Here is a 25,101-nt window from a genome sequence, read left to right on the forward strand (position 1 = left end):
GTCTTCTCACTGGATGTTTTTCATGGACATTAACCTCGTCTTTTTCTCTCCAGTTACTCAAAGCAAAAGGCATTCAGTACTGTTTTCCTGAGTAGTTCTTTGCTATGTGGTCTATAATTTGGCTGACAGATAAAGGTATTATCTTGTTCAAGCTGCTTCCACAGAATACCATGGGTGAGGTAGCTTAGATGCAACATGATTGATCTCTCAACATTGAGCCAAGAATTTTAAGATCAGGGTGACAGTATGGAGGGACCTGGCCAGGACCATCTTCGGGGCTACAAACTATTTCTCATTGTATCTTCTCATGAAAGAAAGGCGTCTAGCTAGAGGACTGGCCTCTTCTTGGTCCCATCCTCATGCCCTAATTACCCCTCAGTGGTCCTTCTGCCTAATGATCGTATTTGGCATATAATTTTTGCTGGTCAGATTGGTCATAGGAGTACTCAATAAACATTGAGTTCATGACAAAAGTTAAATATGCTACCCAGTTGTCTTCTTCTAAGGTTGAAAGGCCAACCCCATATAGAGGCTGGGTGGATGAACTCAATGCTCCTTTTTCCTTTGGGACAGGAGCCTTATGCCTTATGATAAGCCACTTTTTTTTTTTTTTTTTTTTTTGCCAGTCTTGGGCCTTGGACTCAGGGCCTGAGCACTGTCCCTGGCTTCTTTTTGCTCAAGGCTAGCACTCTGCCACTTGAGTCACAGCGCCCCTTCTGGCCATTTTCTGTATATGTGGTGCTGGGGAATCGAACCCAGGGCTTCAAGTATATGAGGCAAGCGCTCTTGCCACTAGGCCATATCCCCAGCCCAGATAAGCCACTTTTTAAGTGGGGCTTAGTTGTCTCTTAAACATACAGGAAAACTCACTTGACACATTCTTTTCTTCTAAGCATTAAAGCCACATTGCCTTGGTTTGCACCTGCTTTATTACTTAATAACTGAGTGTTTCTGGGCAAGGTGCATAACTCTGTGATCTTTACTTTCACTCACTCTATAACTGGAATAATCCTGGCATCCCAAAGGAGTTTAAACATGCAATAAATTAGTACCTGTAACCCAAGCATGATTTATGGCATGTAGTCATTCTCCAACATTTTCAATGAGGATTGCTATTGTCATTCAATGAGGAATGGTTACTAAAAGAGGAAATAAATTATTAAAATTTGGACTTTATAACTTACTTGCTAAATTACTAAAGTGTTATAGTTTAATACAATCAAGTAAGAACCACTATGATTTAAGAACCTACGGGTTTATGGTAGTAAAAGAGAATAAGTGGAAATATTAGAAAAACTTGTGGACTCTAAACTCATATTTGTTTTATGGTCTTGCACTGGGGTTCATCAACCAGTTTTATTGTGTAAGATACTAAAAAGAAGGAGAACAGTGGCTGACAATAATCCTTGTGCCTCAGGAGGCTGATACCTGGAGGATCAAGGTTCAAAGCCAACTTGGTCAGAACTATCCTCTAGTCTCAATCTCCAGTTAAACAGCAATGGCTGAAGATATGACTCAAGCGGTAGAGTGCCAACTGTGAGCAAGCCAAGGGAGCTTGAGGCCCCTTAGTTCAAGCAAAAATCAATTAATAATGAATTATATTTAGCCATCACTAAACAAATAATTTAGCGAATACTTCCTGCTGATGGTAATGCATATGCTCTTTAGAGGTATCTTAAATTCATAGGGCAGACTGATTGATCATTTATAGCTAAAGCCCAATAGCACTGTCGATGATCTATAAGTCTCTATTTGGGTCATAATGTCCAAGGTGTTCTCATAGGTGTGAGTCTTGAAGGTAGTTAAAGCTGTATGAAAGCACAGAGTACACCCTCATTGTAAATGTCAATACATTTTAATTACATGAAGTATGAATGTCATTTTGTTTAGTTGGCTTTAGTAAGCTCTGAAGATAAAAAAGCAATTGTGGTGATTTACATGATAGGAAGGAAATGCTATTTACAAATTTTACCTGTTTTTTTTTTTTGTCAGTCATGGGACTTGAACTCAGGACCTGGACACTGTTCTCTGAGATCTTTTGCTCCAGGCTATTGCCCTGCCACTTTGAGCCATAGTGCCACTTCCACCCTTTTTGAGTAGTTAATTGGAGATAATTGGAGTCTCATAGGGACTTTCTTTTGAAATTTAACTTAATTTTATTGTCAAGGTGATGTACAGAGGGGTTATAGTTATGTATGTAAGGTAGTGAGCACATTTCTTGTCAAACTTGTTACTTCCTCCCTCATTTTTCTCCCACCTTCTATCCTCTCCAACTCCTCCCCCCTCCACCCAAGTGGTACAGTTAATTTATAACATATTGTCTTGTAAATATTGCTGTTGCATTGGTTTGTTCTTTGTCTTTGGCTCACCATTTTGATGTTCCCCTTCCCTTCCTTAATTCAGATAAATGTATATAAAATACCAAGGGCACCAAATCAAATACAGTGACAACAGGGGATAAACCATAGGAAAGAAAAAAGAAAAAAAATTCACATAGTACATTAAAAATAACAACTGCCCGGGTTGGCTTCCAACTGTGATCCTCAGATCTCAGCCTCCTGAGTAGCTAGGATTACAGGTGTGGGCCACCAGCACCTGGCTAATTTTATGAGGTTTTAAAAGCATGTTTTAGATTTGAATACTAACTTATCTAGAATTTGCTTTCTAATGTTTAAAGGATATTTTACACAATTCTCAAGATGCTTCTCTGCCACTCTGTCTGCAAATCTCTAGAAAAAAATACGGAACGTGTTTACAATAGCTGCCTGTTGATAGATTTTATAGTTCCTGAACTGGATCATGATAGGAATAATAGGAAAGGAAAAAGCCTTTAGTGTTGTGGGAAGTTGGCTCTGATTCAGATGAACGGGAATGCACCCCCTGTGGGCACTTAGCCTCTGTGCAGGATTCACAGAAGTTTAGGAAGTGGGAGACATGGACATTCACTTATTATTATGAAACTATTTTTTGAGCCCACACAGAAAACAGGAAGAAAAGGTGACAGTCTTAAGTGTTCAATACCTTTGACTGGTTCTTATATGATGACTTATTTAAAACACAAAAAGAGTTACAAAAGGCAGTCATTGGAGGACAGTAGTATAATTCAGAAGATTTTCTAAATCCTATTGGTATTGCTAGTTAGCAAATCTTTAGTTTTTCTGTTTCCATGTATCTTTTATCTTGAAAAAAGGGACCTAATCTCCCCATTCTTAGGTCCCTCCATCCCCCAACATATTTTTCTTTTCCTAATAAGAAAATGGAGAAACGTGGAAAACGTTTATCTCTGTAAAGACCTTTCAATAAATTTCCATTCGATGCCAAACATTTGAGTTAGGATGTGGGGGTTGGGGAACAAGACAACATTTAAGGGGAAGAAAAGTTGGTAATTTTAGTCAAAACCTGGAAAATATAAAACATAGCTTCTGTATAGAAGTCTGATTGCTCATTTAAAGTTATTATAAAATTGAACATATCTGTTTTCTAGATTTGATCATTAGATATTTTTGTGATTCGCCTTTCAGGATTTGATTTTTATATGGCTTTGGCCATAACCTGTGCATAGCAAAATCTCTATACTTTCATGCTATTTCTGACCCAATACTGTGGCTAGACCTCTGTAATCATTATTTTGAGTCTCAAATAAATGAGTTAAGACAGGTATAGAGAATTTTTTAAACAACTGCACTCAAACTTGATATAAAGAACTTTTCTGCCCAGGTTGGCTTTGAACCACAATCCTCAACTCTCCCTCCCTTGGGTATATAGGATTGATAGGCATGAGCCACCAGTGCCCAGCTCAAAAATACTTTAAAAATATTTCTAAATGAATTTGAATCAGGATTCTAGTTGAGTAAAGAACATTTAGAAAATATTCCTAAAGACCACATTATTCCCGTTGCACTTAGATTAAGTGAGGGGAGGGAATCAGAAAATCAAACAAACTGCTAAAGCCAGAAGCTCATGGGATTTCTGAAGTATTTTGTGGAAGGAACTAATATTTTCTTGCATTTTTTCTGTCTTCAAAGAGCCCTATAACCTATCCCTTGAGAATGAATGAGCCAGTGCACTGGTTAAACAATGTAAACCACAGTTTCTGGTTTAATGAGGGATTTTGTTTTTTACCCATTGCACTCTATGTCAGTGCTCGTGCAATGATTTCATTTTCTAAAATTAATCCTGCAATTACTGTTTTGATTGCTCTTACAAGAATGCATACAAAGAATAAAGTGACTCAGCAAAGGGTGTTGCCAATGGCTTGTAATTTTTAGCTCTCTAGATATGATGGAATGTACAACTTGGTGCTGCTTTTTCTCTCTCCCTGGCCTTCTTTCCACACATCACTACCAGCACCAAACTCATACAACTGTTCCCTTTCTTTTATCTTTTATGTTTGTTTTTTTTTAAATTCTTTTCAGACATTGACAAAGGTCTGGAGAGCACAATTATAATATTTATTGCAATCACTTCTTTTTACTAAGTTATCAGTTCTTTTGTCATCACAAAACTCCGAATTGAATGGCACGGGTACCTGCATTTGAAGCATGCTTGTCTTCTGAGGCATGAGATGACGTCTTTGGGGGTGGGGGAGCGGCAGGTCCCATGACAGGAAGTTCTTGTTATCCAGCTGCATAAATCCAGCTTCTGGACTAGGTCATTGTCTTGGGAGAAGAGATGTGAGAGAAGCAAAGAAATATTGTCTTAGCCAATTATGATGGTACATCATGTCTGCAATCCCAGGTACTCAGAAGCTTAAGGAAGGAGGACCATGAGTCCCACACTACTCTGAGATAAATAGTGCAGATCCTACTTCAAACAAAAACAACCTCATCACTTACTGTGTCTGTGAGACCAAGGAAGGTGGCAATCAAGAATTTGAGCCATAGTATTGATTAGAGATTCTTATTATGCTTCTGTACAGAGACATGAAGATTGGTAGGAAGAGGTTGACTTTTAATTCAGTATCTTTAAAATCATAGGCAATCAAGGGAAACTTCAATAAAAATGTAGGGTGTGTGTTTAGGACACAGATTAGAAATGGGAATTACTAAATTGAAAGATATAAAGCCATTTATTCATTTATATAAACTACATTATCGCTCATATACCTGGAGTAGTGATAGAAATTTAAGTGTCTGACTCCTAGGAAATCATCATGTCGCAGGAATGAAGCTAAGTGAGTGGGCTGAGCAGTGAGGGTCCGTGCAGATAATTAAATGTGTATGTTCATGCTTAGGCCTATATTTGGAAGATTTCATAAATATATTTCTGTTATGTCTGTTATGTTATGTCTGTTATGCTTCGATTTTGTCTTTTTTCCCCTCCCTCCTCCCTCTCTTTCTCTCCTCTCTTACTCTCAGGGCCTTAGCATTTTTGCTCAAAGTTGGTTCTCTACCACTTGAGCAACAACCTTATTTCAAACATTTTCTTAGTTAATTGAAGTAAACGTCTCTCACATTTGTGTGCCAGACTGTCTTCAAAGCAGGATTCTCAGATCTCAGCCTCCTGAGTAGTTAGGATCACATGTTCTGGGCCCTTTCTTGTTCTTGTTTTTCTTAAAATCTTAATTTTAGAACTAGGACAAGATTGTGTAAGATGTTTAACTGAAGTTAGGTTTCAAAGGCAAATGTAGATATTTGCACTTGGTCTAGCATGTGAATATCCTTCTTGTGTGAAGTACAAGCTGTGTGTTAGTGAAAACCTTCCTTCCTCCTCCTCTTCTTTCTCCTCCTTGCATTCAGTTTCTTCCCTATCTAAGCTAATATTGTATAAAGCTGTAAGGAAACAACACTCTACTAGCCATCACCTTTTTTACATTTTGCCAGAAATAGAGGAAGCTAGTTATTGTCTCCAAAAGTTACAAATAACTTTAATAGTTTTAAGTTCACTTTTTCATTTACAGACAAAGAAAATAGTCTCCTAACCAAAACTTCAATCTTTAACATTCCCATTTTGAAAAAATATAGTTTCCCATCTTCATTCACGTTTGCTAATTTCATTCGTGTTTCAATATATGAAGTTATGGTCTTTTATTTTTATATCATTGATTATACTCAAGTAACCCTCTATATGTGTATGTGTGTGTGTGTGTGTGTGTGTGTGTGTGTGTATCTTGTCCTCAAAGAGCTTTTTCCAAACATGAAGATTTAGTCTGTTTTTTTCTCAAAAAAAATATAGATGAACTATCAGTGAAAATTTCAAAGTATGTGTGATGTGTAGTGTTTTTAGTTAACAGTAATGAACATTAAAATTTATTTTTTTAAGTTGGTAGCGTAATTGGGTCATTTAGTTACACCACAAGAAAGGAAAACTTTAATGGGCTCCATCTGTTTATTCTTACAACTTCCTGAGTTAAGTTTTCTGCACCGTGTCATGGTGATCCATTAGTGATGCAAGATCTTCAGGATCTTTTAAGTACCCTGAGTGTAGCCAGTGTTTGAAGGAAGATCAATCTGGTGGAAGGTTCAAGCTTATAACACCATGACTTCTAAATAGACTGGTTCAAGTTATTGCTCGTTCCAGTTTGGAAATGTAACTTAGATGCATATCCTTTGAGATGTGCAAATAACTTACCAGTGGACTTGGTTAGGCCTAAAAGGAATCATTTAGTGGGAGACACTCCTTCCTGGTTGTCTCAATGGTCATTGATTCTTAATGGGTATTAACCCTGGAGTATAATCATCAGTAGCATGCAATGATTTCAATGACTGCTAAAATACACAGGATTCAATGTATTCTATTATAATTCTACAACTGCAAAAGATGGTAAATAGTTGACTAGAGGAAGAAAAAGAGACTCATTTCATAACATTCTTTTATGGTTTGTAACTGAGTCTCTTCAGTGTTTTTTCAGACTTGCTTCAAATGGCCAGATGGGTTCTCTCTTCTGTGTTTTCATAGGAACTTATATGTGAACAATTATCATATCATACTGGCATATCTATATATCCATATATCGATATCTTAAATGGGTGGAACGTATTTAAGCCAGAAGATGAATAATTAACAGATGGTAAGGGCCATCCCCAGTTTCTCCAGTAATTTCTGATCATCCCATTGGGGTCACCATGTGGTATCAATTATGGCCTTTTCCCCTTGCTTGGGCACCCACCAATGGCTGCAGACATGAACCAGGAGAATCTCACAGAGGCCACTCTTATGATAGTAATGGTGTCAGGCAGAGAGTACCAGGGATAAGTTCCTAAAATTTCTCAGGTTGTTAACCCAAGGTTGTCAACCTTTTGTTAAGGGATGTTAACATACTGGCTTCCATACCAAACTCTAAGCTGAACCTCTACATTGGCTCTTGGTCTTAGGGTTAGATACTGCTTAGTTCTCAGGTTGTGTGTGACCTCAATCAGCTCATCTAGCTGCATTGAGCTAGAGCTCCCATGTCTAGAGCTCATATTAGAGAACATAGCTTTTGAAACATGCGAAGAATGAATTTCTTTATTTTCTGCCTTGGAAGCAGACAGGCAGAGGCAGTGGAGAATTGTAGACTCCATGGGAGATTTGCTGCTCCAGTACTTTTGGAACAGCAGACACATTCCAAAGAAGAAATGGAGGAGGGTGTTGTGAAATGCACAGTTCATTGTCCCAGATTCCCCAGAGGACTCTCTTCCCTTTCTTGGGAAAGGCATAATGAAATAGAGAGTGATTGGGAATATAATATATGGTGGATATCCCCATGAATAAGAAAACATCAGGAGTGGGAGGTGAGTGTCCTCCTTCCGCAAATGGCACGGGGAGCCTAAGGGTGGGGAGGGGAGAGGGCAGGGAGAGATTAAATTCTTTTGTAATTTATAATGAAGAAAACTTCCAGGAGTTGAGACAAGTAAACCTTTGATGAAGAAGGTGCTATTTGGACAAGTCCTTGAATGTTTCTCATTTAAACATGTGAGATTATGGATACGTGAGCTCAACTAGAAGAGTGGAATATCAGAGACCAAGGCATTTGGGGGACCTAACAAGGTCACTTGCCTGAACACAGAGCAAGGCTGACCAAATGTCCTGATTTGTGTAAGACTTTTTTGGTTGTATTCTAACAAAGTCAACCTCAGGCAAAGTGGATGGATTCTTTCTGACATGTTGCCCTAGGAAACTGCAACTGCATCTGTTGGGCGGTACACCATACAGAAGGCTAAAGTCATTGGACACTGGGTATTGGCTATAGACTGGTATTTCCCCTGGTGAATCACTAGGCTGATGGATATGAAGATGAGAGGCCAAACACTCTCAGTAGACATTGTGAACCATGGGAAATATCTGAAAGGTGTGAGGGTTACATGAAATTTGTAAATATGTAGAAAGGAGATTGTATACTGATGAATATGAAAGTAGATGAAAGCACATTAGGAAGTAAAGCCAAATAATCAGAGTCTGTGCTTTAAAAAATTGTTTTTAATGTGTTTACTCAGTCTTGAACTCAGGGCATTACACTTTTTTATTTTATTTTATTTTATTTTTTGCTCAAGGCTGGTTCTCTATCACTTGAGTCACCTCCACTTCCAGAAAAGTCTCAAGGACTTCTCTTCCTGGGTTGCCTTTGAACTGTAATCTTCATGAGTAGCTAGGATTACAATTGTGAGCCACCAGCACCCACCTGGGATTCTGTTTTTGAGAAAGATGAAGTCTTAAGAAAGAAAATGATCTCATTTCATTGTTTCTGTTAGTCTCTGCACTGAGTTTAGTAATAGATTTTTACAAATTATATTTGTCCTGATATATCTGATTTAATGGATTGTTATATGTGAATTTTTAACTTTTCTTCTCTTCCTTTTTCTATTTTTTCTTAATGTACTAAGGTTTGAACTCAGGTCCTTGGACTTACAAATAGGCGTTCTCCCCCTAGAGCCATTTCCTTGCCCTTTATGTTTTAGTTATTTCCCAGATAGCTTTCACTCTGTTTTGCCAGAGGCAATAGATGACCTATGTAGTATCCTCATGTATAGCTGGATTATAGAATTGAACCATCACACCTGGATGTTTTGTTGTTGTTGAGATTGGGTCTTGCTAACTTTTTGCCTAGGCTCCCCTGAAATTATGAACTCAAGCTCCCAAGTAGTTGGGATTATGGGTGTATAAAATCTTGCCCAGCGGAACTGAGGGATCTTTATAATAATAAACAATTCTTATGTATTTATTAAAAATGCATCTAGTGAAGGGTACATTTTTTGTAAGTTCCTTGGAATTATTTTCATTGAGTTGACAATATTGAATATGCTACCTACATCTAATGATTTTTACCAGATTGAACAAATTGGTCATTTATTTGCAAAGCTCAAGCAGTAAAACTTGTTTGGTTCTGGATCAACCAGATATATACCTGTTTTCACATTTAGACTTTGACTACAATCAATTTAATAAAATTCTCCATTGAGAAACTGGAAAAAAAAAGAGAATATGTTGGGACATAGTCACCTTCTAAGTAATACTCAAATTCTAGGACATCTAAAGCAATGTAAAGACCTGTTCTTGGAAGAACCAGGATTAGATTTAAAGATCTACTTTGTGCTAATTACTGCAGTTTCTGGGCATAGGTATTATATAATTATTTAGAAATGGATTGGTTGGTAATTGCTTCTCCTTTCTAAAATTGGATCATAATAAGGATATTTTTTCCCCAGTCCTGGGGCTTGAACTCAGGGCCTGAGCACTGTCCCTGGCTTCCTTTTGTTCATTCAAGGCTACCACTCTATCACTTGAGCCACAGTGCCCCTTCCAGCCTTTTCTGTGTATGAGGTGCTGAGGAGTCAAACCCAGGGCTTCATGCATGCTAGGCTAAGCCACATTTCCAGCCCCCATGCTAAGTTTTATTGTGAAAGAATCCCAGATTTATAACAGGTTTATGGCAAACTTATAACAGCTTAAAGTTATATAGAGAAATGTCTACCAAGATTCTTTAAATTTTAATATTTTACCACATCTCACATTTGCAGTGTCATATTGTCTACTTTTCCAGAATTTTAAAGGTGGAGATATGATGCTCTTTTCCTCTAAAGATAGTCCTGTGTATTTTTAGAAATAAGAGCCTATTTTACAAATCTAGTACATTTACTGATAGTTAACTTCAGTTATTGCATTAAGGCTTTGGAGGGGGGTATTGCAACGTATCTTGTGAGAAATTTTGATACTTTATGAAATCTTATTAAATCTTGTCTCTCATCATACATTCACTAAATAATTTCATCTAGTGCTATGAAAAAATGAATATCATGGAGATTTCCAAGTGGTGATCTTCTAATTTCTCATTTATTCTCAATTTGTTGATTGGATTTTTACTACAAAAAAGGAGTTCCCCTTCTCCCCAACGTATTTACCCATTCATTTCTTTACAGCCAAATAGATTCATAGTTTGTTACTTTTTCTAAGGATTATAATCACTATCATTTATTTTATTGTTCAAATTGTCCCAGATTAAACATGAGACATCCAGGCATTGGGAAATAAACTTTGACCTTCACCCCCCCTCCCCTTACTTTTTTTTTTTTGGCCAGTCCTGGGGCTTGGACTCAGGGCCTGAGCACTGTCCCTGGCTTCTTTTTGATAGCACTCTACCACTTGAGCCACAGCGCCACTTCTGGCCATTTTCTGTATATGTGGTGCTGGGGAATTGAACCCGGGGCCTCATGTATACAAGGCAAGCACTCTTGCCACTAGGCCATATCCCCAGCCCCCCTCCCCCTACTTTCTAACACAGGATGTCTCAGGCTGACTTTTCCCTTTCCCCAACTCAGACTTGGAGTCAGTACAACTCCACTGGATTCCTTTTAATTGAGAAATGTTATTAGCAAATCAAATCAAATGATAGGTGTGCTCACTGCTATTAGACCATCTCAGCAACAAAACCGTGTATATGTGTGTGTATGTGAGTGTGTGTGTGCATACATAGATAAGTGTCTACACACATGCTTCTGCTTTGCTTTTGTAATTCCCCAATTTTTGATGTTCTTATTTATTTCTTGAGTGTATAAACCATTAATGTGATTCTGAAGGTTGAGGCATGTGTTTTCTATGTCTCAGGTCTCCTTTCTTCCACCCTGTTCACATCCTCCTGTCTTTTCTACTTCATTTCCACCTGCTTTCTATGTACCCAGTCTGGCTGGCTCTGGTCTAGGTCATCTTGTGGACGCACTCTTTTGTATAAGTTAGTGGATATCCATATTGCATTATTTCCATTTTATTTTGATATCAAAAGAAATGTACAAACAAGTCTACATCAGCTTAGAGATCTTCCCAATTCTTTTTTAGTGGATGTATTCTACTCTCTTTCATGGATATGCTAGAATTCATTATTCTCTACTGGTAGTCATTTAGGTTGCTTTCAGTGTTATGCAGGCAGAAGCTGCAAGGAGTTTTGCTACAATGTGAATAACCATGTGCAAATGTATTTTAAGATTAATGTAATTTTCATTTCATTGAAACAACTTGACAAGACTTTTTCAAGTCATCTTTGGAAAGAATTTTAGAGTTGTGTATGTGTTAACTTGTTTTTCTTCCTTCATGAGTGTCTTACATGTATAAAATTGTCAGGTTCTACTTTTAGACACAGAATCATACCATATTGGGACTATGTACCATGAAATTTCAGTAATTTAATTCATGTTTAATGTGTGGTCAAAAGAGCCCTTATGCTTCCTGACTTTTTATTATCTTAAGTAATCTGAGTAGCTTCTAACGAAAAGTTCTAAAAGAATTTGGGTAACTGGTTTATAGCTGTAATTGAGACACAACACTGCCTAACTCCTTCCGTGCGCCATTTCCTCCTCCCTGTACGGGACACAGGCCTATATACTGCAAGCATGGCTGTGTGCTTTCATAAATTAATAGTTGTTCTTTTATTGGCAGTCTTAGAGACAGTATGCTTTCTAAACATTTGGTTATGGGACATCTATTACCTATAATCATAACACAATATCCTGTTAAACAGAACCCTAACAAGTGTGGCTTTACAAATAAAGATGGTTTGATATACTATATGGTCTTCCTGCTTCTCTGTTTCATTGTCCCCACCTAAGAGGAAGCTAATCTTAATTTTATTTGTACATCCTTGGTCCTAAGGAGTGTTCAAATTCGGCTGGTTTCTTAACTTCTAATCTAAAAATCAAAGCATATCATTTTAGTTCAGATGCCATGTGTTGTGTTTTATCTGATCCTCATGCACTTGAACTCCAGTTTCCCTGACAAAGGCCCCGTTGTTTCTGGACTGATTGACTTTAAGCTGGTGCTTTCTAAGCTTTGCTTTTAAATAGGCTCCAGGGGCAAAGTGGCATGCTCCTATACTCAAGAGCTGGGGCATTTTCCCAATTCTGACTTGACTGTGCTTGGGAAAAAAAATGATACAAGTTAATGCCCTTGCTGTAGCAATAACAAATTGTTTGTTTTTGAAGAATAAATTAATAAGTATGAATTTGAATACTAAGTGAGTTTAATTTGGAAATTTGGTCACTGAGTGATTTTTTAAATAAGAAATCAATATTCTTTCCTCCCCCAGTCTCTCTTTTTCTCCCACCTCTTCTCATTTTCATTGTGGTTACACTTGTAGTTCATAACTATATCCTATTGTGTAGACAAACATGAGCAAAACAACCCCATGTCTGTTGTGTCTTTTATTGTATTCAGACATGACTGCTGTTTATATATTATACATATTTTATATACAGCATGTTTTGATACACATACATATTCATAGTGGAATATGTATTCATACTACAGTCAAACAAATATTCCTACCCATCACTGTTTAAAATCATATGTGTGTTAAGAGCCCTTTAAAGTAGTTAACTTCCGGTTTTCTATGGATCGCTCACTTCTTTATCTACAGTCTCTCAAATGTGTTTGGGGTTTGGGAAAGAAGAGAAAGTGTTGTGCTTCTCATGTGGAGGTCTCCATAGGTGAGGGCATCAAGCAGACTTCCTAGATTTTGATGCTACTGATAGAAAGAGGAAAATAGCATTTCCTTCTATTTTTAGAAATCTGTGTAGATTTATGACTACTATTGCTTGTGCTTGTTCCTTCTTTCTCTCTTCTCCCATTCCCTCCCCTCTCCTCCCCTCATCTCCTTCCTTTCTTCTCTCTCCCTTCTGTCCGTCCTCACTCTCCCCTTCCTCTCCTTCTAAGAAACTATGATTATGAGATTCACACTGCCTCTAGGAAATGCTTAGAGTGGACAGGTGTGGATAAGAATAAGAATTTGGAAGCTACAAGCTAATGCATACAAGAGTGGGGTGCTATGGGAATATTGCCCTCTGGGTGAGAAGGTGAAATAAGGTTTATGTTTATGGACTGCCACATCTGGAGAAAAGGCAAGGGTGGTAGCACCTCCCAGAGTTCCTTCTGATGATGACAAGTAGTCATCTCTTGCTTCCTGAGCTGACAGACAAGAAGACCATGTGGGTAAGGAGAGAGCCTGTGATCTGATCTTCAGGTAGAAGACATGGTTCTTTCTCTCTTTTTAGCACACTGGAGTTAACCAATCTTTCCACCTCCAATGAAAGCCAAGTTCTCAAGAACTGGACATTTTCTGCTTACATTGGAAGGGAGAAGAAGCTTTATATGCAAGTGAAAGCAATATTTTAAAAGACAAGGGATCTTTAGCATACAAAAATTGTTCAATTTCTGTTTGCTTTCACTTACAGAATTTGTGCCTGTATCTGGGATACCCTATTGATACCCTATTAGAAAATGGGCATCTGAGACTAGGGATTACGTGAAATCTTCCTTTCTGATTTATATGGCTTTTATTTCCTTGTCTTGTTTAATTGCTCATATTTTGGGTATGCCACCAAAGGAAATGAAATTGTCATATCAGAGAGATACATGGTATTTATTTTAGCACTACTCATAATTGCCAAGAAATGGAATCAACTTTAGTGTCCATAGGTAATCAAAACATGGTATATGTAGCTGATGGAATATTATTAAGCCATAAGAAGAATGAAATGAGTGGAATAAGCCAGGAAAGAAAGACAAGCACCATATGTTCTTACTAATTTGTGGAAGCTGAAATGCTAATCAGTTTCATAGAAGAAAGTAGACTAGTGGTCCAACTGAGAAGTGTATGAGAGGAAGGATGGAGAGAGACTAGATAATGGATAACAGAATACAGTTAGATAGGACAATTAGTTCTGCTGCTCATAGCTTGGGGGAGGGTAACTTGTCTGCAACTATTGCAAACTAAGTAGAAGGGGACAAATTTTCTCAACACAAATAATTGTTTAATGATATGGGAATGCCAATTATTCTAGTTTGATTATTACCTATCATATATGCATATCTAATTGTGATGTATTTCATTAATATGTACAAATGATGGAAATGTAGAAGAGGGACAACATGCGTTGGTAAATGCAGATTAGTAAGAGCTGGTCTCTGGCTGTGGTGAGAGGATGAGTGTTAGATGGATGTAAGGTTTTGTATTCTGAGAGGTCTGCAGTGGCCTTTTGGATGGAACTTCTAGAAAAGCTGTTGGCTTCTGAACTGCCTCTACCATGTCTTTCCTAGAGTGCTACATAACAGTTGCTGCCAGGCTGCAGGGAGCATGGACATTTGGTGTTCTAGCTGAGGGTAGGACTGACCTATAAGGGGAAAGCCACTAAGAATGTCTAGTCAGTGATAAGAAACCTATTAGTCTCACTAGTAAGATTATCAAACAAAGACACAAAGAATGTTTTTCAAGATGATACCATTGGCCAAGGGAGACAGTAGGGTTTTCAGAGTGTGTGTTGTGTCTTTCACATTTGTTCAGGCAGCAAGTATGTTGGTACATTCTGAGATTGATGTTCTCATCATGCATCCTTACATTTGAAGAAAAAAAGGGAGATAATTGTGGTCTTTCTCACTCAACCTAACTTGTGAGAGAAATTGAAACAAACAAACAAACAAGGAAGCCACGAACTAGTGGCTCACACATGTAATCCTAGCTACTCAGGAGGCTGAGGCTGAGATCTGAGGATCGTGGTTCAAAGCCAGCCCAGGCAGGGAAGTCCATAGAGACTCTTTATCTCCAATAAATTACAAAGAAAAGCTGGAAGTGCTGCTGTAGCTCAAGTGGTAGAGCACTAACCTTGAGGAAAAGAAGCTCAGGGATAGTGCCCAGGCCCTGAGTCCTAGTCCCAAGACTGGCCAATAATAATAACAATAACAGCAACAATAATAAAAAAAAACAGGGAAAAGAAACCATCAAAGGAAAGCTTAAAAGCAGCATGTAGACATATAACTGATAATTGGTTCACATAAAAGGCTAGGGGAGCCTACAAAAGCAAAAGCCTATCATGTAGTAGGGGTCAGCTTTGGAGATGAGGTAAAGATACATAAATAAGCAAGGACTAGATGGAGGGAATGTTTTGTGGTTTAAAAAACAATTAGTGTTGTATTGTTCATTGAATTTTGAATTGAGTTTATTTCTTAAACTTGACTATATCAAAGATAATAAAATTCATAGGCCAGGCATAAGTAAAAATAATATCTGTTAAGTTTGTTTCTGCATATATTTCTTTTAGAGTAATCTATATTATATTGGCTATATTTAAATATACCCCTATAGATTATATTTGAAAATGATTTTAAGCATAGATGTAATAACAGATGTACAATTCTTGGGCAGTTGTGAAGTGTCTTTTAACATATGAATCATTAAATTTAAAAGTCAAATTCACTGAAATACCATGAGGATATGAAGTTTCAAATGCTGGCACATTCAGAGTTTGGATCTTCCACAGAAAAACATCTTAGCATTTGGTGATCTATGCACTTACTCTCTGCCTTAAAAAAAAAAAAGATGTAATTCTTTAAAAAAAAACACGTTATTGTAAAGGTGATGTACTGAGGTGTTACAATGTAAGTCAGATACAGAGTACATTTCTTTTTGGACAATGTTACCCCTTCCCTTGCTCTCTCCCAGCTTTTCCATCGTGTTCCCACCTACAAGTTGTATAGCTCATTTTCAACATAGTGAGTATCACTGATGCTGTTTACCCTTTGTCCCACCATTTCTGCGGCCCCGTTGCCCTCCCAATGACAGATAAACTAACAAACAAGGTAAAAGGAAAAACAAAGGCAGTAACAAACAAACAAAAAAAAGAAAACTGCTGTGTCTACTTCCTGGAGCTCATTTCAATAAATATTATTTTATATGATCAGATCCACATAGTTATTGTGCCTCTGTGATCCTCTCCTAAGAATAGCCTCCTTTGTTCTCATTCTATGTGAATGCCTGGACTCTCTAGCTTTCCTGTCATGCCTATATAGTCCCATTTCTATTAAATACTGAAGCATATGGCCAAAAAGAACAAAGAGATTTAATTCTTAAGGAAACTCCATAGGCTTGGATAATGTCTGTATTTTTACTAAGTCTAGAAGGATGTAAGTTTTAGCCAACACTGGAACAGCTTAGACTATTTAAATTATACATGTATTGTTTTGTCTCTTATGTAAGGAAAGTAACTTCTGTGTGGCCTGGTTTTACTTGATGTGGTCCTGGCTAGGCTGGTTGGCTATGGAGGGCTCTCATGTTGACCTAAGGGTAGATTTTGGAAATATTGGTTATTATACCACAATGTGAGAAGGTTCATTACAAATACCATGTATCATGAATATAGGCAGCATCCTTCTCTTCTGAACATAATATTTTATTTAAAAATGTATAATGATAATTTGGATTAATTTTCCCTTAAGATAAGTGATGCAACCCCCTCCCTTGAGGCTCATCTTAGAGTATATTAATTTGTGTGTCCATTAGAAGCCCTGTCCTTACTTTCTTAAGTGAAATCATATATACATATACGTATATGTGTATACATACATACATACATATATATATATATATATATATATGGATGGGAATAATTTTATCCACAGTTACGCAGCTACCATGTCAAATAATACTTTATTTTCTAGACATCAAATTGTTTTGTCCATAGTAAAGGGATGTAATTGATTGTTGAACAACATTTCAGAGTTGAATTGCTTTTTAGTTAGTAGCAATTACAGAAATTCTAGGAATCTGAAGATTTCAATATCAACATCTAACAGCCCACAGAATATTAACTTAATTTCTATGTTTCTCTTCCTTTGTCTTTGTAAGATTCTATGTAATTGAATCCTTAGTTTGGATTTTCTTTGCTCCCGTAAAATTCAATTTTTTCTAAGTATAGACAGATCATTCATTGGTAATATTACAAATTTTGTTTTAGAATGTTGCCTCTTCCAGGCACCAGTGGTTCATACCTGTAATCTCAGCTACTCTGGAGGCTGAGATCTGAGGATCAAGGTTCAAAACCAGCCAGGGGAGGAAAGTCCATGAGACTCTTATCTCCAACAAACTACTCAGAAAAAGCTGGAAGTGGTGCTGTGGCTCAAATGGTACAGTGCCTTCAGTACACACACAAAAAAGGCTCAGTGACCATGCTCAGGCCCTGAGTTCAAGGCCCAGCATCAGCAAATATAAACTAAAATAAAATGTTGTTTTTTATCAAAATTACACACACACACACACACACACACACACACACACACACATACACACAGTTTAGAGTCCAGTGGGTCTCACAGAATTGTTATGAAAAAAAATGCCCTGACCCAGGGCCTTTCTGCTCTCCCTCCTTATATTCCACTCTATTAGAACCGCTGACTTTACATTCTCACTATGTGTACTTGCTTCTGTGGTTTTCTTTGTTCTTGTTGTTTGTTTTTTACATTTCTTGTCCTAAATAACCCAGTTTTGAGGACATGGTTTTCCATACGTTTTCCTCTCTATATGGAGGCGTAATTCAACCTTAAACTCTTTAGTCTGCTGGAATCTCTGGAAGCAGTTTTTGTTGTTGTTGTTGTTGTTGGTCATGGGACTTGAACTCCAGGCCTAGGTGCTGTGCCTGAGCTATTTCACACAAGGCGAGCATTCTAGCACTTTGAGCCACAGCAGACTTCCAGTTGTCTAGTGGTTATTTGGAGATAAGAGTCTCATGGACTTTCTTTCCTGGGCCAGCTCTGAACCATGATAGTCAGATCTCAGCCTTCTGAATAGCTAGGATTACAAGCATGAGCCACCAGCACCCTGCGCAGAGATTTGTTTTTCTTCTTATATTTTTCAAGATTAATAGGGATAAATTCAAAATGTTGACATGAATGGCTTAGACTAGAACTATGTGTAGGACCCTAATGGAGACTATGTTAGAGCATGATTGGGATTTGTCAGTGGTAGGATGAGGCCTGGGATGCTGCTTCTGGTGGCTGCTACCATGTTGCTGCTTTAGGTCTGAGGACCTCACTTGTATAGCAAGGCTTTAATTCAGCACTGAGGTTTGTAAAGCCAATCTTGGTTTCAGCTTTCCCAGTAAACATGTTTTTGGAAAGGCAGAAGAATAATGAAAATAAATCATTGGCAGGATCCAGACATTATTTGAATGTTGAAATGATGTGGACATTTCTTCCTTTCTACTTTTTCCTGTATTCTTTCCATCTCTTTTTTCTTTCTTAACTATTTTCATTGTACTTGAAAATGAGGGTTTAAATGACACCAAGATTTCTTGGTTCTATTGTGTTTAAACACACACTATTTCAGCTCGATGTACTCTGTCTCATTACTGGCAATAAAATTGAGTAAAGGGATTTAAGGCTTATGGAATATTCTTCTTGGAGGAAATTTTAATTAAGATCACTAAGGCCTTTAGGTTCCCATGTGTATTTTAAGTAATTTATGATTTTATGTGTTTTTATTTAAAGAGACAGTAACCCTTTCCTGCTCTATTATTTCCTCTGCGCCGTGAACGCATATGAGCATATGCGTTCACCGCTTCTGCTTACTCTGTCCATGTTCTACTTTGTCCTTTCAAGTAAACTACAGATTTAAATAAAGTATTTTTCCCCTTAAGTTCATCTGTGATAACTTAAACCACAAACAAAGAAATGGAGAAAATGGTTCATGTACTTTGGCACCAAAATTATTTTACAAACCAAATTATTCTTTCAGCAATTCCTTTAAATGTACATTCTTTGATTGTATTGGAGCTTGAACTCAGGGCATTGAACTAGCTAGGCAAGTGATTTTCTGTTTGAGACACACCTCCATCTTTAAAATACTTTGACAGTGTAGTTATAGGCCTTTTATTTCCAGAATGACTGTGATTTTTTAAAATTAGAAATTAGTATACATTCATTGCAAGGTGTTTATGAAGCACTAAATACAATTAAGAAAAAAAGTCCAGTTCATTCTATGGATTTGTAGTAACCATTGTTAACTTTTTTTGCAGCTGATGTTTGCAAGATGCTATTATATGCTGCATGAAAGATACTTTAAACATATATATAATATGTTATATATAATAACATATATATATATATATAAAATTTTGTTGGCTGCCAGTGGCTCAAGCCTGTAATCTTAGCTACTCAGAAGGCTGATATCTGAGGATCACAGTTTGAAGCCAGCCTAAGCAGGAAAGTCCATGAGACTCTTATATTCAGTTAACCACCAGAAAACCAAAATTGGAGCTATGCCTCAAAGTAGTAGAGTGCTCACCTTGTATGAAAAAGCAGAGACAGATCCCAGCTCCAAGGACGTCCTGAGCCTTGCTATTGCAATTTCCATGGCGGTGGGCTCTTATCACTGGTCTTTGCTGCTCCTTGGAATCCCCTGCCATGCCACATGTTTGTTAGGACTCTAGTCACCTGTCCAGCATCTTTTCCTTCTGTTCAGTGTGACCCTCTCCATTCAGTGTGTTCTCTCAGCCACTCTGAGCTCTGCTGAGGGTGTGAGATATTTTTGGGGTGGCCTCTATCTCGCTTTAGGCTTGCGCTGCCCATGTCAGTGTCTAGGGTGGAGGAGCACAGGTGGATGCTTCTGCCATCTTAGGTTTCAATTATTTTGTGGTCTTACTTTCTTAAATTTATCATGGCAGGCATATCTTGATATCATTTGCGCTATCATTCTCCTGGCGGGGGGCATGTCTCCCTTTGTAGAGATCTATTCGATCTAAACTCAGCATTCTCGTCTTTCCTCCTCCAATTCATGAGGTCTTTATCCTATCCAAGCTCTTCTAGATTATTAGACTTCATGCTTATCTATGATCAAGTTTTGTTTTTCTTTTTCCTCTGAACCTTTTGTTTCTGGATTTTGATACTTGGAATAAAATGTCTTAATAATAAAATAAAGTTAAGGGGGCCTACTGGTAGAGTGCTTGCCTTGTGTACATGAAGCCCTGGGTTTGATTCCTCACCACCACATATATAGAAAAAACCAGGAGTGGCGCTGTGGCTCAAGTTGTAGAGTGCTAGCCTTGAGCAAAAAGAAGCCAGGGACAGTGCTCAGACACTGAGTTCAAGCCCAAAGATGGGCAAAAAAAAAGAAGGAAAGAAAGAAAGAAATAAAATAATAAAGTTAAGTGAAAGAATAGATTTTTGTTTCATTCAAGAGTTTAAATATCTTGTTTGGAAACTCAAAATTTGAATATTAACTTTGTATAGGAAGTCCTTTGGCAGGGGCAGTGAATTCTATTTATATATTAGAATGAAGAAAAGATTAAAGGTTAAAAATGAATTAACAATCCCTTAAGTTAATACTACAAAGTATTATCCATGTGTATGATGTATGTAATTTAAAAAATAAAGTAGGAGATACTGCCCAATTTTGTAGTCTGTTACCTCCATTTTATATAGAAAGAATCTTTTTGTGTATATTAACAAAGCTTTGTATATGTTGGGTCTTCATAGCCAGTATTGAATAACTTCATTTTACATAAAATATTTTGCTGTGTAGGTATTAGATATTTGGCTACTGAATATGCTGTGATGTACATGGTATGTATTTGTTGACTTGTCCAATTAACTCTTTAGACATATTCCCAGAAGAGACATTATTGAGTCAAAGGAAAACTTTAATACTGTCAAACTATATTTTAGATGTTTACCAGTTTACCGCACCAGGAGCAATCTCTGAGTTACCCATCTTCAAGTGGATATCTTTTCCCACACAGGTGACTACATTGCCTAGGCTGGCTTCCAACTTGTGATTCTCCTGCTTCAGCCTCCTAAGCTAACATTTAGAAAAATCATCAGTATTTTAAATCTTAACAAAGGGTGATGCTAACTCCAAAACATGTATATGTATATATATATATATATGTACACACACGTATATATTACTATGTATATGTATTGCCAATCCTGGGACTTGAACTCAGGGACTGGGCTCTGTCCATGAGCTTCTTTTGCTTAGGCTAGCACTCTGCCACTAGAGCCACAGCGCCACTTCTGGCTTTATCTGTTTATGTGGTGCTGAGGAATTGAACCCAGGGCTTCCTGCATGCTAGGCAAGCACTCTACCACTAAGCCACATTCCCAGCCCCAAAACATATATTTTTAAAAGAAAATATTTAAGCCCTCTCAATATCACCTTTATAATAACAAAAAGACAAAAAGAAAAAAATTACACATTAAACATAATTTTTGTCCTAAAGTGCACAGATGATTTCTCTTAACTTCTTATTTTGATTTGTGTTCTTTCACTAGTGAAGATGAATAAGTTTTTCATTGCTTTTGATGTCTTTGATTTCCTAAGAGCTGACTTACAATATTTTACTTTTTTAGAAGTATATTTCTTTATATTGGTTTGCAAATATTCTTTATAAAAAACTTGTCTTTGAATGGGCATAGGCTCATGCCAGTAATCCTAGCTATGTAAGTGAAGAGAACTGAGGATCACTGCCCAAAGCCAGCCCAGGTAGGAAATCCATGAGAATATCTCCAATTAACTGCCAGAAAGTTGGAAGTGGAACTGTGGCTCAAGTAATAGAGTCTTAGCTTTGAGCATAAAATCTCAGGGGTATCATTCAGGCTCTGAGTTCAAGCCCCAGGACCTGTACAAAAATTAAACAAAAACAAAAACAACCCTTACTTTTGTTGTATGTTTCAGTAATCATTTTCAACTTGTTTCTTGGTTCACTGTGTACTTCACCACAAAGACATTTGTTGTTTTAGTTAAATTTACTTTAAATAATGGATGTATAGCTTATTGCTACATATATGTATTCACAAAACCTCCATATAAAGCATGTTTTTGTTGATTTCAAGGCGTAATAACATAAATTGTAAAAATTATGAGTTAAATTTACTTTTCTTTTGTACCTTGCTATACAGCTTTTCTAGGAGACTCCTGCCAGTTGTTCTATAAACATAGAATACCTTTTTAACTATTGTAGATGGTGTATTTGTAGGGCACAGTTATGAAATCAGGGTACATTTTACATGTGTTTATAATTGTGTTCGATGCAAGCTCAATTTTGGCTTTCATTAGTATTAGTTATATAATGCCATCTCTCTTTTCTATGCCAACTCTACTAAGCTACAATTTGAAAGCCATCATGTGATGATTAACAGTTCACAGTGAGAAAGTTCACAGTGGTTTCTGGGATGACTCAAGCCTCCCAGTGAGTAAGTCAGTTGGACGAAAGCTTGTCCATGACATCACAAACTCTGTTCTGGTCTCCTTGGTGGAGGGCGATCCTCAGAGGCCGGGCAGGCAATGCAGTCATTCAGTTCTGTGTGTGAGGACAGTTAGAGCTACACAGCAGACACTGCATTAAAGACGAAGCAGCTGCTACTCAGCTTTGGTGGATGCCTATTAAGCAGGAATGTGGACTTGCCTTTTGGTTGTTTCAGAAAGAGCAAGAAATCTAGATTTTCTGTTAAAAGTATTTCTAGCGGGAAACATGGTACAGGTGAAACAAAACCCAAACTGTGTAGTGCCAAACCATATGGAGTGACTTTTATGCATCTCAAAGATGAATCCATTTTCTCAGCAGTTAATTACCTATTTGTTCCCTCTCTGCACACGTGTACATGCATGAATGCTTAGCGACTTTCTCTTACATTGGTTTCTGCTCAAACTCTTTACTATTTGTCTCATTTACTTGTTCTTTCTCACCTCCTCCCCCCCACTTTTGGGTGCATATTTTTTTTGGTAAAATACAATGTTCTCGGGGTTCTGTGGGAAAAAAATAAAATGAATAGGGTGAATACAATCATGATGTTAAATGTACATATGTAAAAATAGAACCAGGTAACTTGAGAAGATGGGTGTGGTTGGGATAGATACTGGGGGTGTGTGTACTGGAAGGGATGACATAGATCTATATTTAAAAATGACACTATGAATCGAAACCCCATTACATAGTTGGGCACTGTCACTGAGCTCTTTTGCTTAAGGCTAGCACTCTACCACTTTGAGCTACAGAGCCACTTCCGTTTTTTGAGTGATTAATTGGAGAGAAGAGTCTCACAAGGACTTTTTTGCCTGGGTGGCTTTGAACCCTGATCCTCAGGTTGCAGCCTCCTGAGTAGCTAGGATTACGGGCGTGAGCCACTGGCTCCCTGTAATTTGTACATTTTCGTGTATGTTCTACTCTCTACCTAGGAATTTTGGGCCAAATAACAAACTTCTATTCGTTCATCAAGATCTGACTCATATCACTTCCTGGATCTTATTTCTTTCCAGATTAAGTAGACTTCTTTCATCACCAAGGCATTTCACAGTACTCTGCATACTTACATTTATAAAAACAAAACAATTTGAGAGGCCATTACTGAACAAGTTTAGCATGATTTATGTATTAGAGACAGTTTATTAGTCATTAAATAACATCCATGAATTGGAAAACATCTTCTAATAGGAAAATAAGCAATTTATTACAAGAAGATGAGGGAAAGCACTTTCCAACACTAGAATGCCTAACAGTAAATAAAGAAGGTCAAAGGTGAATTATGACAACTATCATAGTATATCACCAGTGCATGGACATTTGACAAAGACTAGAGTGTGTCTTATAACTTTTTTTTTTTTTTTTTGGCCAGTCCTGGGCCTTGGACTCAGGGCCTGAGCACTGTCCCTGGCTTCTTCCCGCTCAAGGCTAGCACTCTGCCACTTGAGCCACAGTGCCGCTTCTGGCCATTTTCTGTATATGTGGTGCTGGGGAATTGAACCTAGGGCCTCGTGTATCCGAGGCAGGCACTCTTGCCACTAGGCTATATCCCCAGCCCTCTTATAACTCTTAATAAAATTCTTACTAATTGCAAATAACATCACCAGTAATGCAAAAAAATTCATCATGTGTCATGGTAAGACAGAGAAGGAGCTAACATCACTTTATACGTAATTCCTCCAGTGAGTCAGGAGGAAGCAGCTGATAAACTCCAATGAACCTGGTGCAAATAAGTAAGCCTTAAAAGTCCAAAAGCTCATGAAACAACAGCTTCAGAGAAGATATTTAAAGAGAGATGAAAGCATGATATAATTTAGGAAAAACTTATAAGGGACTGTAAAAGACATTATTAAAACAATTGGGCAGGAGCAGTGAACTAGGAAATGGTGTATCAAGCATGTTTGAAGCAAGACAGTGTCTTTGTTTTGGGAAGTACTCTTTGAAAACCTTAGAGACAAAAGCATCTAATGCCTGCAGTTATATGTAACTGATTCAGAAATGATATATGTAAATATCCTGTTATAGAAACATCACAAATACACATATGCATGTGTGTGCATCTATATTTTTGGCTATTATATAGATGCTCACATGTGCTGCTACTTCTTGAGAGTGGCTGAATACTATCAACAGTTTTCCTTGAATGTACAAGAAGATTCTTTTTGGTATCCAAGGACTGACAGGAGTGGAGGAGAATCCTGATCACCAAGCAGTGGCAAATTCCTCCCCAAATCTGTTCAGTCCATGCCTCCCACTTCAGCACATCTTTAAAGTTTAGTTTAGTTTTGATCATTTGAGTGGTGTTCTGAGGCTTTCTAATTACACAGGTATGCTTTCTATGTTACTTCAAAGGCTCTTTAGCCAGAGCAGGATCTGTCTTCAAAGACAGTGAGGAGAGTGACCCATTTGCAGGAAATTGCATGGTTTGAGGGATGATTTTTGTTTGCTTTGAACTTGTCAAGTAGAGATGCCTATTTAACAAGTGTGGGCCTTTTGCTGTGTATCCAAACAGCTAAAGGCTTTCCATTTACAATTCTGTAGATGTCTCTGTAACTTCTGCCAGAGGAAATCTGTAACTCAGTCTTCTCTCCTTACCTTCCCTCAGCCCTCATCTTCTTTTTGGTATATCAGT

The 25,101-nt window shown here is 37.5% G+C and overlaps 1 protein-coding gene across 4 annotated transcripts in view; it reads left to right on the top strand.

The window, feature by feature from the left end:
* Positions 1 to 25,101, top strand: part of Rspo2 (R-spondin 2) — a 128,369-nt gene that overhangs the window by 29,467 nt on the left and 73,801 nt on the right. Inside the window, exon 2 of one of the 4 annotated variants that reach the window (XM_048358773.1) lies at positions 19,733 to 19,743. The exons of 2 other annotated variants lie outside the window; for them this stretch is intronic. In XM_048358773.1, the coding sequence (XP_048214730.1) occupies positions 19,733 to 19,743 (11 nt within the window). Of the gene's footprint in view, positions 1 to 10,291; positions 10,309 to 19,732; positions 19,744 to 25,101 lie in introns of all 4 variants that reach the window. One more of the 4 variants, XM_048358774.1, reaches the window with a different exon arrangement.

This window comes from Perognathus longimembris, chromosome 12 (genome assembly GCF_023159225.1).
Source record: "Perognathus longimembris pacificus isolate PPM17 chromosome 12, ASM2315922v1, whole genome shotgun sequence".
Taxonomy (NCBI): domain Eukaryota; kingdom Metazoa; phylum Chordata; class Mammalia; order Rodentia; family Heteromyidae; genus Perognathus; species Perognathus longimembris.